Source organism: Hemitrygon akajei, chromosome 3, assembly GCF_048418815.1.
Source record: "Hemitrygon akajei chromosome 3, sHemAka1.3, whole genome shotgun sequence".
Lineage (NCBI taxonomy): Eukaryota > Metazoa > Chordata > Chondrichthyes > Myliobatiformes > Dasyatidae > Hemitrygon > Hemitrygon akajei.
In genome coordinates this window covers 25133591-25148308 of record NC_133126.1, presented here as the reverse complement: position 1 = coordinate 25148308, position 14718 = coordinate 25133591, and the positions used below count along the sequence as shown (strand labels likewise).

At 41.2% G+C, this 14718-nt stretch overlaps 1 protein-coding gene across 7 annotated transcripts in view; it reads left to right on the top strand.

Moving 5' to 3' along the window:
* foxn3 (forkhead box N3) overlaps positions 1 to 14718 on the top strand; it is a 364761-nt gene that overhangs the window by 234407 nt on the left and 115636 nt on the right. For all 7 annotated transcript variants that reach the window (XM_073039366.1, XM_073039371.1, XM_073039365.1 and 4 more), the window contains exon 4: positions 1916 to 1977. In XM_073039366.1, coding sequence (XP_072895467.1) covers positions 1916 to 1977 — 62 coding nt within the window. The remainder of the gene's footprint in view (positions 1 to 1915; positions 1978 to 14718) is intronic.

Sequence of the window (14718 nt, the reverse complement as noted above, 5' to 3'; positions counted from 1 at the left end):
AGGAATTTGATGGAGGAGTGTGGACCATGGGAGAAGGGTAAGAAGGAGGGGCACCAAAGGAAGAAGGTGGACAGGTAAGTAACAGGTAGCTTTACCCTTGTTCAAAATCAAATTCTAAGCTTTTTTACATTCATGTAATACAGATGGCTACTGGTTTCATGTACTGCATGCAATGACAATGTTGTCAGCTGCTGCATTCTCTTTAGTAAATTCATGTCCAATAGTCACATGTTGGAAGTCAAGGCACATGTGAGTACATAGCAATGATCATGAACTATACAACAAACATTTCAAAATATTTAATATTTGGTTTTCAATTGTGTTTGAAAAGGTTGACTTACTCAATTTAAGGAATTTAATTAACTTTACCTCTGAACTTCTGATGCCAGGAGTTCCTCCTGCATTTTGTGTGTGTGTGTGTGTTTGCTTAAGATTTCCAGCATCTGCAGAATCTCCTGTGTTCATAAAAGGCTTAGGATTTTGTTTTCCCCTGATGATACAGATCAAGTACCCCTTTTCTGAAAATCGGATCTGAAAACCTCCAAAATCCAAACTTTTTATTAGTGCTGACATGACAGCACAAATGGAAAATTGCACAAGGTTCCCAGGTGATGCACAGGTCTCTGCACACCACAGACCATTCTGAGAAGAGACCTCATATATGTAATGAACAGAAGTTAGTGAAAAATAGAAAAACTGCATAAAGCAAAAAATAAAGGTCTCGATTATAGAAACATAGAAAACCTACTGCACAATACAGGCCCTTCGGCCCATAAAGCTGTGCCAAACATGTCCTTACCTTCGAAATTACCTAGGGTTACCCATAGCCCTCTATTTGTCTGAGCTCCATGTACCCATCCAGGAGTCTCTTAAAAGACCCTATTGTTTCCGCCTCCACCGCCACCGCTGGCGGCCCATTCCATGCACTCACCACTCTCTGTGTAAAAAATCTTATCCCTGACATCTCCTCTGTACTTAAAATTGTAAAATCCAAGCAGCTTAAAATTGTGTCCTCTCGTGCTAGCCATTTCAGCCCTGGGAAAAAGCCTCTGACTGTCCACACGATCAATGCCTCTCATCATCTTATACACCTCTATCAGGTCACCCCTCATCCTCCATCGCTCCAAGGAGAAAAGGCTGGGTTCACTCAACCCATTCTCAGAAGGCATGCTCCCCAATCCAGGCAACATCCTTGTAAGTCTCCTCTGCACCCTTTCTATGGCTTCCACATCCTTCCTGTAGTAAGACAGTTATTGTTTGCTCTGTATTGCTGCCACAAAACAACAGATTTCATGACAAGTGTCAGTGATAGTAAATCTGATTTTTTGAATTGTGTCTAAATGGGAAATCAAGGATTTTGGACTTACTTGTTTTCAAGGATAGCAGGACAACTGATTAATGAGTTGGTCATAAAAGAACGTTGTCATTGAAGTCTGTCTGTTGGGTATATTCTCTTGTTGATGATATTTAATGTTGGGTTATTTACTTCAAATCAAAATTTCAGCAAGGTGTCCCGACTTGATGCCTCCTTGTTGCTGTAGTCTACTGTTTCCTTGCACTTTTGTCTCCTGAGTTCTCTGTGAGCTGTTTGTATTTTTTGTTGTTATAGTTACAGTTTAATGTTGTGGAAGAGCCCTGGTTGTTTGGGCACTTCGTATCAATTCCTCTGCATTTCTTCTGATATTAGTTGGTCTACTGGATTTGGGTTAGCACTTATTGCAAATAATTTGGTTAACAACCAGAAGACCCTGTGTTGAAAAGATGAAAATTATGTTTTGGTTGAACCGGCATTCTGAGAAGCTTGTGAGCAATTCTGAACTGATCACTTTAAAAACCATGCTCAAGTTTTATCTTGTTTTATTTAAGCTGCTTAGGGTCTAAAAAGTTTCTGAAACAATGTATGTTTACTTTTTAGCACATCAAGTCCACCCCTTTGGCCAGGGAGTGCTTTTTTCAAGAAGAATGGAGCCCTCCAAGGTAAGGGAAAGTTCTGGATTCCTAATAAGTAACTTGGTGATTTTTTTCCTGCCAATTTTTGTGGAATTCATTTCATAACTGTATGCATCTTTGCAGTGTTGAAACATGGATCATAAAGCGATTGAATTCTGCATTTGTGTTTTGTGCTGCAATCAACTGAGATTGAGCAAATAAGTGTGGAAAAATTTCAAGTCTTAGGAAGTGTTTTATTATGAATGTGCAAATTGGTGACCCGTTGTATCCAAACTTGGAGGCTCTGCTTTCTGTAACTAGAAGGATTAGATCCGTAGTTCAGTGGCCTAAGTGTGTGTGTCTTGGCAAGACAGAGTAAGCTGAATTCATATAACTGTGACTTTAAGTTTTGCATTCTGACATTAGTCTTCTGATCACCGCCTGGCTGAGGCTGAAGGTGTATAAGCAGCTGAAGTTGTTCAGTTGTCCAGTGAAGTTGTTGAATGAATGTCTTTGATTTCCAAGCAAAAACTATTATGGATTTATTACAATATGTGATCCTTGCATGGCTCTAGAGAGATAAATATTTCACTGAATGAGTGTGATAATGTCCAGACAAGAGTAGTTTACAGATAGGCTGCACTCAGCACAGGCAAGAAAGGCCTTTGAAGAGCAAAGCTTCCCTTTGCACTGCAGGTGACTGGAGCCATTTGGCATAACAGGACTTAATAAGGATGTAAATGAAAGATTTTACAGCTAGACATTTACACTTACTAATTCTGAAGTATTATTGGCTTTTAACATTCTATTGCCTCTTAAAACCTGTATTATCATAGTATGACTGGTGATTGATCATGCAAATCAGGAATTTGAACATACACAGAGTTACCATTGGTCAAATTCTGTATCCAACTACCGGTAGTCAATATCTGTATAGCAATGGCGTTTCTTTGTTTAAACTTCAAAACAATGTTGTGACAGGGGCTGATTTGTTCTTTTTGTGCACAAGTAAATAAAGTGTGATTGAGCAAAAAGTGTGGGTTTTCAGAGTCCAGTTAATTGATGGTGATTTGACCACCAGCAAATAATACTGTATAAGCAGTAACTGCCGTGTTCTGGATTTCCCCACAAGAAGAAACATCCGTTTCCTATCCAGCCTGTTCACCATCTGGTTCTTGTATATTTCAATTGCATTATCTGCCATCCCCTTAAACTCCAGGAGATACAAACTTGGTCTGTACACATGAGCATGAGAGATTCTGCAGCAGGTGGAAATCCAGAGAAGCATGCAAAATGCTGGAGGATCTCAGAAACGTCGACTGTTTTTTCCCCTCCATTGATACTGCCTGATCTGAGGAGTTTCTACAGCATTTTGTGTGAATTGCTCTGTATACATAAGACAACCTGCCTATTCCAGTTATCAGCGTGCTGGTATTTCTCTGAATTACTTCCAACATGTTAACGCCCTCCCTCAAATAAGTAGGCCAATCCTGTACATAATACTCCAGATGAAGTCTTATCAATGCCCTATGACTAAACGATAGTCTCACCACATTTGCTTCCAATTCCCTTAGCAATAAATTATAACGTTTTAACTTATCTAATTAACTGCTGTGTTACATACTAATGTGTTGCATGCACAAGGAGAGCCAGCTCCCTCCATATATCAAAACTGCAATGTTTTGTCATTTAGATAATATTTTTTTTTAAAAATTCTGTCAAATTGAAAAGCTTTACATCATTCTGCATTTTCCAGATCTTTTCCCATTCGTTTAGCCTACTAAATATATCACTCTCAAGTCAGTTGTAGGGAAATTGCTGGAGAAAATTCTTAGGGACAGGATATATGAGCATCTGGAAACCCATGGCCTAGTTAGGAAGAGCAGCAAGGCTTTATATGGGGCAGGTCGAGCCTTACCAACGATTTTTTTTTTGACAAGGTGCAGAGAGAGATTGAAGATTGAAGATTTTAGTGAGGTGTTTGACCAAGTCCCTCATGAGAGGCTAGTTCAGAAGATTAAGACGCATGGGGTCTGCAGTAAATTGGCTGTTTGGATTCAGAACTGGCCTGTGCATAGAAGACAGAAGGTAGTGGTTGAAGGGACTTAAAGTGGAGGTCTGTAATTAGTGGTGTGCTGGGATCTCTGCTGTTTGTGATGTTTATAAATGACCTGGATGAAAATGTAGTTAGGCAAGTTTGTAAATTTGTGGATGATACCAAGATCGGTGGTGTTGTGGATAAAGTAGAAGACAAAAAGAATACAGCACAACGTAGATCAGTTACAGATATGGGCAGAGAAATGGCAGACGGAGTTTAACCCAGTTAAATATGAGGTGTTACAACTCAGTAGGGCAAATGTAAGGTCACAGTACACTGTTATGGGCAAGATCCTTAACAGTGTTGCTGAGCAGAGAGATCTTGGGATCCAAGTTCATAGCTGTTTGAAAGTGGCTACACAGGTTGACAAGGTGGTTAAGAAGGCTTATGGAATTCTTGCTTTTATTTGATGAGGCATTGAGTTCAAAAGTTGAGAAGTTATGTTGCAACTTTATAAAACTCTTATTAGGCCACATCTGGAGTATTGCATACAGTTCTCGTCACCCCACTACAGAAAGGATACTGAGACTTTGGAGAGGGTACAGAAGAGGTCTACCAAGATGCTGCCTGGTTTAGAGGGCAAGTGCTATCATGAGAGGCTGGACAACTTAGGTTGCTTTCTTTGGATGGGCAGAGGCTAAGGAGAGATCCGATAAAGGTTTTTAAGATTATGAGAGACATAGATATAGAAGAGGGCATACATTGAAGGTGAGAGGGGCTAGGTTCAAAGGCAATGTGAGGGGTAAGCTTTTATATTCAGAGAATCGTGGATGCCTGGGATGTGCTCCCTGTTATAGTGGGAGAGGCAAGACGTGAGGAAGATAGAGGAGTGTTACATGGTGTTGGTAGGAGGGATTAGTGTTTGGGTGTTTTTGATTTGCTTTATAGCTGTTTCAGCACAACATTGTGGTCTGAAGGATTGTGCTGAGAGCGGCCGCCAGTGTTGGCATGCTTCTGGTGAAGCCCATATGATCACGGGAAGAATGTACGAACTCCTCACAGACTGCAGCAGGAATCTAGCCCCAATCAGTGATCACTGGTGCTGTAGAGCGACTGCACTAATCACTACTTTGCCGTGTCTTCTCTGATGTGATGGCTGATTGTACCTGAAGAAATGGTCCCTGTTCCTAATAGTGGAACAGAGTATTAGAGGAATTCATGGACCGCTCAGAAATTGAATGGCGAGGAAAAGTTGTTCCTAAAGTTTGAGTGTGGGTCTTCAGGCTTCCCGATGATAGAGAAGAGAGCATGTCCTGGTGGAGGTCCTTAGTGATGGACGCCGCCTTCTTGAGGCATCACCTTTTGAAAATGTCCTTGACGATGGGGAGTGTGCCCATGATGGAACAGGCTGAGTCTACAATCAGCTGTAGTCTCTTTTGATCCTGCACAATGGAGCCTCCATTACAGGCAGTGATGCAACTGTACTGCAGTAAGGTGTCAATACCCATGGAGTAAATGAAACTGAGGATAAATAACAATATAAATTGTCTTTGCATTTATTTGTCCCAAAAATCTTACAATTTTTGTAATATTGCAGTTTAATATTTACATTATTGTACATTAATTGGTACCGATAATGGTACCCATTAACCGATAATGGGCAGGTTGTCTTAAGAAATAATGTTTGACAGAGCAGCCTTGTTTCCACAGGAATTCAAAAGAATGAGAGTCAACTTAATTTAAACAAAAATAAAATCCCAAGAGGTCTTCATGGGATGGATGTGCAGAGGATATTTCCTATTGTTAGAGGATCTAGAAATCAGTGATTGATCAGACAAATGTTTTTTCCTCTGAGACTCATTAGCTTTGTCTTCTGCAAAAGGTAGTAGAAATGGACTCTGAAAGACAGTACAAACCCCATTTCCAGAAAAGTTGGGATATTTTCCAAAATGCAATAAAAACAAAAATTTGTGATATGTTAATTCACGTGAACCTTTATTTAACTGACAAAAGTACAAAGAAAAGATTTTCAATAGTTTTACTGACCAACTTAATTGTATTTTGTAAATATACACAAATTTAGAATTTGATGGCTGCAGCACACTCAACAAAAGTTGGGACAGAGTTAAAATAAGATTGAAAAGTGAACAGAATATTCAAATAACTCCGGTTTGGAAGACTCCACATTAAGCAGGCTAATTGGTAGCAGGTGAGGTATCATGACTGGGTATAAAAGTAGCGTCCATCAAAGGCTCAGTCTTTGCAAGCAAGGATGGATTGTGGCTCACCCCTTTGTGCCAAAATTCATGAGAGAATTGTCAGTCAGTTCAAAAGGAACATTTCCCAATGCAAGATTGCAGAGAATTTAGGTCTTTCAACATCTACAGTACATAATATTGTGAAAAGATTCAGAGAATTCAGAGACATCTCAGTGCGTGAAGGGCAAGGTCGGAAACCACTGTTGAATGCGCGTGATCTTCGAGCCCTCAGGCGGCACTGCCTAAGAAACCGTCATGCTACTGTGACAATTATAGCCACCTGTTCTCGGGAGTACTTCGGAAAACCATTGTCACTTAACACAGTCCGTCGCTGCATCCAGAAATGCAACTTGAAACTGTATTACGCAAGGAGGAAGCCATACATTAGCTCTATGCAGAAACGCCGGCGAGTTCTCTGGGCCCGAGCTCATCTCAGATGGACCGAAAGACTGTGGAACCGTGTGCTGTGGTCAGATGAGTCCACATTTCAGCTAGTTTTCGGAAAAAACAGGTGTCGAGTTCTCCATGCCAAAGATGAAAACGACCATCCTGATTGTTATCAGCGAAAGGTGCCAAAGCCAGCATCTGTGATGGTATGGGGGTGCATCAGTGCCCACGGCATGGGTGAGTTGCATGTATGTGAAGGTACCATTGACTCTGAGGCGTAATTAGGATCTTAGAGAGACATATGTTGCCATCAAGGCGACGTCTCTTCCCAGGACGTCCATGCTTATTTCAGCAGGACAATGCCAGATCACATTCTGCCCGGGCTACAACAGCGTGGCTTTGTAGACACAGAGTGCGTGTGCTTGACTGGCCTGCTGCCAGTCCAGATCTATCTCCTTTTGAAAATGTATGGCGCATCATGAAGAGGAGAATCAGACATCGGAGACCACGGACTGTTGAGCAGCTGAAGTCTTATATCAAGCAAGAATGGACAAAATTTCCAATTGCAAATCTACTACAATTAGTACCCTCAGTTCCAAAACGATTAAAAAGTGTTATTAAAAGGAAAGGTGATGTAACACAATGGTAAACATGCCTCTGTCCCAACTTTTGTTGAGTGTGTTGCAGCATCAAATTCTAAATTTGTGTATATTTACAAAATACAATTAAGTTGGTCAGTAAAACTATTGAAAATCTTTTCTTTGTACTTTTGTCAGTTAAAGATTCACGTGAATTAACATATCACAGATTTTTGGTTTTATTGCATTTTGGAAAATATCCCAACTTTTCTGGAAATGGGGTTTGTAGATGGATTCAGATTTAGATTAATTTATTACATGAACATTGAACATACAGTGAAATGTATTGTTTGTATCCACAACCAACACAACCTAAGGATGTGCTGTGGACAGCCTGCAAGTCTTTCCATTCATTATGCTGCCAACAGAGCAAGGCCACAATGCTTGACAGAACAACAAAGATCACAAAACAGAACACAACAAGCAACAGTGAAACAACCTCCTTGCTCCATGTGTGTGAGGCCCAGGACAGGCCTCAGAATCTTTAGTCTCCAGGCTTCAGCCATCGGGCTTCAATTTCCAGACCTGATTGACCTTTGGGCTTCATCTTCGGATCTTCAACCTCCGAACTAGCCAGCGACAGGATCCCAAATGCCAGGCTCGCTGACTCACTGACCCTTGTACCTGCTGCTAGTCTGGAAATCCACTAATCTGGTTCACCTGATGTCCACGGATGTTCTTCATCACCCAACCACATTGCTGGCCTTTGAGCATGGAGTGGACATCTAGACTCTAGATGTTCTTCATCCCATGTTTACCTCACGGCCTTTGAGCACAGATATTGATAACCAACAGATTGGATGGTAATTGTGATATATTGCAATTAGAATTGTGGTTTGTAGCTATATTAGCCATGATCTGTTGAATGCTGGATAGTTCATGTGAATGACTTATGATTGTTATTGGTACATTGTGGAGATAATACAGAGAAGCTTCAAGAGGACATAGGCAGGCTAAACATACATCGATCGCAGTCCAAGGATTGTACTACTGGCAGCCCTTAAGTTGCCACATTTCCAGTGCTAACAAGGCATAACTCACTAACCCTAACCGGTACATCTTTGGAATGTGAGAGGAAACCAGAGCATCCAGTGGAAATCCATATAGTTATGGGGAGAACGTACAGACTCCTCACACACAGTGGCAGGAATTGAGCCCTGAACGATTTCCCCAATTAATTTTACAGCGGATACTATAAATTATTGTGCTAACCTCTACTCTACTGTGCTGCCCAGATAGATATTTTACTCCAATTGCATTTCTTGGACTGGTGAAACTGCAACTGGCATATTGCACACAGGTCTGGTCTAGAGGGAGCACAGCCATGATTCGCCCTGGTTGATCCCTGGCATGGGAGTTATTGTCCTACAGTGAAAAATTAAGCAAAATGGGGCTATCCTTTCTGAAGCTGAGAGATCATTTAGTGATCTCTTTGAAACATATAAATGTATTACAGGACTGAAGGGTGGATGCAAGGTGACATTCTCCCTGGTTCTTTAATCCACTTCTGGAGAACTCAGTCTCAGAATAAAGATTGCCACTTAGGACGGAAATGAGAAAAAAATTCTTCTCAGAGGGTGGGGAATCTTTGGAATTTTTTGCCCGGGGGGGGGGGGGGGTTGCTGAAGTTCAGTCACTGAATGTCTTCAAAACAGAGATTGATACCTTTATGAATATTAGGTGAACTCACATCTACCTGTTTATGGCCTTGCACCTTATTGTCTTCCAGCACTGCACTCTATAAAGGCAGAAGGGAGGACATACAATATTACAAAATTTAACAGGCGGTTAGGTGATTGGGATGTTTTTTAAAAAACAGCCAAATTCAACCTTAGAAGCTACAAGGGGTGAAGAGATGAAGCATGAAGGTAAGCTAGCCAATGAGTAGGTTCCATGGTCGGCACAACATTGTGGGCCGAAGCGCGTGTTGAGTACTGTAGATTTTCTATGTTCTATTAATAATATAAAATAGGATACCAGAGTATTTTTCCAGGTATGCAAAAAGTAAAAGAGAGGCAAGAGTGGATATGGACTGCTGGTGAAAGATGCTGGAGAGGTAGTATTGGGGAAGACAGAAATAGCAGAGTAACAAAATGAATATTTTGTGTCAGTCTTCCCTGTGGGAAACACCAGCATCATGCCAGAAATTAGAGAGTGTCAGGGGGCAGAAGTGAGTGTAGTCACTATTACTCAGAAGAAGCTGCTTGGTCTAAAGGGGTGGGGCACCTGGACCAGATGGACTATATCTCTGGGTTCTGAAAGAGGTAGCTGAAGAGATTGTGGAGGCATCAGTAGTGATCTTTCAAGAATCACTAGAGGTATGAGTGGTTCCAGAGGACTGGAAAATAATAAACGTCACTCTGCTCTTTAAAAGGGGAGGGAGGCAAAAGAAGGGAAATTAATAGACCAAGTAGCCTGAATTCAGTTGCATAAATTTTAGAGTCTGTTATTAAGTATGAGGTGTTGGAAGCACATGTGAAAATTGGTGAAAGTCAGCATTAAATCTGCCTTAAATTTCCCTTATGGGGAGATTATGCCTGACAAATCTGTTGGATTTCTTTGAGGAATTTCCAAGTAGATTTGACAAAGGAGAGTCGGTAGATATTTTCTGAGTTTTCAGAAGGCATTTGACTAGGTGCTGCATATGAGCCTGCTAAACAAGATAAGAGCCCATGGTATTACAGAAAATATACTAGCATGGATAGAAGATTGGCAGACTGTGAAATAAAGGAAGCCTTTTCTGGTTGGCTGCTCTTGACGAGTGGCCTTCTACAAGGGTCGATGTTGAGTCAGCATCTTTTCACATTATAAGTCAATGATTTGGATGACTGAGTTCATGGTTTTATGGTCAGGGATTTGTGGGTGATACAAGGATAGGTGGAGAGGCAGGTGATGTTAAAGAAACCGGGAGTCTGAGGATTTGGACAAGTTGGAAAAGTAGTTAAAGAAATGGCTGATGGAATACAGTGTAGGAAAATGTATGACAATGCACTTGGGTAGAAGGAATAAAGGCACAGACTATTTTCTATATGAAGAGAGAATTTGGCAATTGGAGACCCAAAAGGGGAACTTGAGAGCCTTAGTGCAAGTTTCTCCAAAGGTTGAATTGCAGGTTGAGAAGAGAAGTAAGGCAGGCAAATGTATTGTTAGCATTCATTTCAAGAGGAGTAGGATATGAAAGCAACAATGTAAAGGTGAGTCTTTATAAAGCATTTCACTTGGAATATTGTGAGCAGTTTGGGCCCACATCTAGGAAGGTTGTGCTGGCATTGGAGAGCCTCTAGAGCATGTTTACAAAAGGTTAGCATTTGATGACTTGCTGGAGTTCAGAAGAAATTAGAATCAGAATGAGGTTTATTATCACCGGCGTGTGTCGTGAAATTTGTTAATTTAGCAGCAGCAGTTCAATATAAACATAATATAGAAGAAAAAATAATAATAAATAAGTAAATTATTACAGTATGGATATATTGAACAGATTAAAAATTGTGCAAAAAACAGAAATAATATATTTAAAAAAGTGAGGTAGTTTTCACAAGTTCAATGTCCATTTCGGAATCGGATGGCAGAGGGGAAGATGCTATTCCTGAATCACTGAGTGTGTGCCTTCAGGCTTCTGTACCTCCTACCTGATAGTAACAGTGAGAAAAGGACATGCCCTGGGTGCTGGAGGTCCTTAATAATGGACACTGCCTTTCTGAGACACCACTCCTTGAAGATGTCCTGGGTACTTTGTAAGCTAGAACCCAAGATGGAGCTGACAAAATTTACAACCCTCTGCAGCTTCTTTAGGTCCTGTCCCCCCCACCCCCGTCCCCCCCCCCCCCATATCAGACAGTAATGCAGCCTGTCAGAATGCTCTCCACGGTACATCTATAGAAGTTTTTGAGTGTGCTTGTTAATATACTCAAACTCCTAATGAAGGATGGTGGTTGCAGGAAACTCATTGCAGCCTACCAAATCTTAAAAGGCCTGGAAAGGGTTGGATTAGAGAGAATCTTTTCAATAGTGGGAGAGTCTAGGATGAGAGGGCATAGCCCCAGAATAAAAGAGATGAGGAGGCATTTCTTTAGCCAGAGTGTGGTGAATCATTGCCACAGGCAGCAGTGGAGGCCAAGTCATTAGGTGTATTTAAAATAGAGTTTGGTAGGTCCTTGGTTAGAAAGGGCATCATAGACTATGGGGCGAAGGCAGGAGAATGGGGCTGAGAAGGAATAATAAATCAGCCATGATCGAATGGCAGAGTAGATGTGACAGGCCAAATAGCATAATTCTTTTATGTTTTGTGGTCTTTCAATGTAACTGTAGCTCCTTATCTGCATCCTGTTATTGTTTTCCTTTGTACTTTCTCAATGCACTGTTGTAATGAAATGATCTGTATTCTTGGGATGCAAAACAATGTCTTCACTGCACCTCAGTACATGTGACACTAATATTCCTATCGAAGTGAATTGGGAAGTATGGAATTAGACAGAAAAGGGCTGAAATAACACATTAGCCATGATTTTATTGAATGGGAGAGCAGGCAGGAGAGGCTGAATGGCTTACCTGTATGTTTGGTAAAAGGATTGTCATCTTATTTGGTTCCATTTTGCATATTACAAGTACCATGTTTTACAACAGATTTGAAAATAACGAGATCCCAGATCTCTCAGTTGACAGCATTGTGTCCTAACAGGACTCTGTGTTGAAGTGAAAATATTTTGTATGATACTGTGCTGTTTCCTTGAGGGCTCATTTTATTTGAAGTACCTGAATATTAAACACCAAGCTGCATGATATCAGAGTATTCATTTAAAAAGCTTCTGACTGTGCGCTGAGCACACCAGGGAAAAAAAAATTATATTTAATCCTACTGTATGTCAAAAACACTGTAAAGTTTACAGTGGTTTATTTGGTTGCCACAGTGATGGATGGGTGTGATCTAATTTGGCTATCCAACAGCACATAAGAATGTTCTGTGTAATTCAGCATAAGACATAGGAACAGAATTAGGCCATTCAGCCCATTGAGTCTGCTGCACCATTCCATCATGGATGATCTATTATTCTTCTCAACCCCATTCTCCTGTCCTCTCCCCATAAACTCTTGTGCCCTGACTAACCAAGAACCTATCAACCTCTGCTTTAAGTATACTCAATGACTTGGCCTCCACAGCCATCCATGGCAATGAATCCCACAGATTCACCACCTTCTGGCTGAAGAAATTCCTTCTCATCTCTGTTCTTAATGGACATTCCCCTATGCTGAGGCTGTGCCCTCTGGTCATAGATTCACCAACTATAGGAAACATTCTTGTTGACCATCAATGTGAAGCCCTAGCTATCTACATGATATGCTAATCAGTACACAGCCAGGGCAGTACGATACGGAGAACAAGCTGTTACCAGTGCAGCAGGTTCCCCCTCTCCACACAAAGGAATAGCAGAGGCCAATACAATTTGGTGCCAGTGATGTCACAGGAGATGCCAGTCAGTGTTGAACTCAACATAGGACTGCCGTAGGAACTCCAGCTCCGGATTTTTCCTTGAGGCTTACTCCTAAAGCCTTTCCCATGAGGAGGTATAGCCACAAGGCAGTGGAGATTTAAGATCAGAGTCTTGCTTCTCCTCTGATGAGCTGACAACCACGGCTGAGTAGACCCATCTGCCCACCACTCTATCTAGACCTTTCAATATTCAATAGGTTTTAGTGAGATCCCCCCCTCATTTCTCTAAACTCCAACAAGTACAGGCCCAAAGTCATCAAATACTCCTTGTACGCTACCGCTTTCCATCCGGAATAACACTCGTGAAACTCCTCCGGACACTCTCCAGTGCCCTCACAATTCACTATTGTGCACTTTTATGCAAATGATAAGCAAAAAAATACTTTGTCGTCCTTTACGTTACAGCCATTCTTCCTCGTATAGAGCATGAATTTCAAATTGGGAGGTTAAATAAACATTGTTATATTGCAGAATCCTTTTTCATTTAAACCAAAGCTTGGTTTATAGATCAAGATGGCGCTGGAAAGCCCCACTCCCTCCCCCAAAAAGGACATCTTCAAATGTCAATGCCTCAGAAAGGCAACATCCATCATTAAGGACTCCCACTATCCAGGACATGCTCCCTTCCTTTAACTACCAGGGAAAAGATCTAGGAGCTAAAGGCACACACTAAATGTTTTAGGAACATCTCCTTCCCTTCTGCTGTCAGATTTCTGAATGGTCCATGATCCCATGAACACTACCTCATTATTTTGCTCTCTTTTTGCACTACTGATTTATTTTTAATGTTTGTTTTTGAAGTGTAATTTATATATTTAATTTATTATGCTGCTGCTGCTGCTGCAAGACAACAAACTTCACAACATGCATCAGTGATAATAATTCTGATAATCCTTAGGATCTTAATTCAACAGCAGGTTAAAAGGAATCATGTTTCAAAATAAATGTGTTCTGCTCTTGAGTAATTCCCGAGGAGGTTCACGAGAATAATCCCGAGAATGAAAGAGTTAACTCATGAGGAGTGTTTGATGGCTTTAGGCCATTAGAAGGGGGAGGAGCTCATTGAAACCTATCAAATATTGAAAGGCCTAGATAGAGTGGATATGGAAAGCATGTTGCATTTTCTGGGGAGTCTCGGAACAGAGCACAGCCTCAGAATACAAGGACATTGCTTTAGAACAGAGATGAGAGGAATTTCTTTTGCCAAAGGGTGGTGATTCTGTAGAATTCGTTGCCATAGGGAAAAAAGCATGGAACTTTTGAGATCGGTGAAGAAGCCTTCATCAAGTGCTGCCGATATTGCTCTTCTAACCTATGGCATGATAGTGTAGTGGTTAATGTAATACTTTACAGTGCCAGCAATAGCAGTTCAGTTCCCTCTGCTGTCCGTAAGGAGTTAACATGTTTTTCCCGTGACCATGAAGGTTTCCTCTGGGTGTTCCAGTTTTGTCCCACATTCCAAACAGTTGTGGGAATGCTATGTTGGTGCTGGAAGAATGGTAACACTTGCAGGCTGCCTCCCAGCACATCCTTGGATTATGTTGGCTGTGACACAAACGGCGCATTTCACTATAAGGATGTTTTGATGTTTCAATGCACATGTGACGAATAAAGGCCATCTTTAATCTTTTCTCTGCCAATATATGTTTATCAGCTATTCACTCAGTTGCCACTTATGGCCCTTATTTTCTGAAAGTTGCTGAAGGGGAAAATAAGGACCTTTTTAGAAGTGTATAAAATCATGAGGGCCATAGGCTGAATGTATACAGTCTTTTTCACAGGGAAAGGGAATCAAAAAGTAGAGGGGATGGACTAAGGTAAGATTAGAAATACTTACAACATACACAAAATGCTGGTGGAACACAGCAGACCAGGCAGCATCTGTAAGGAGTAGCACTGTCAACATTTTGGGCTGAAACCCTGACGAAGGGTCTCAGCCTGAAACGTTGACAGTGCTTCTCCTTATAGATGCTGCCTGGC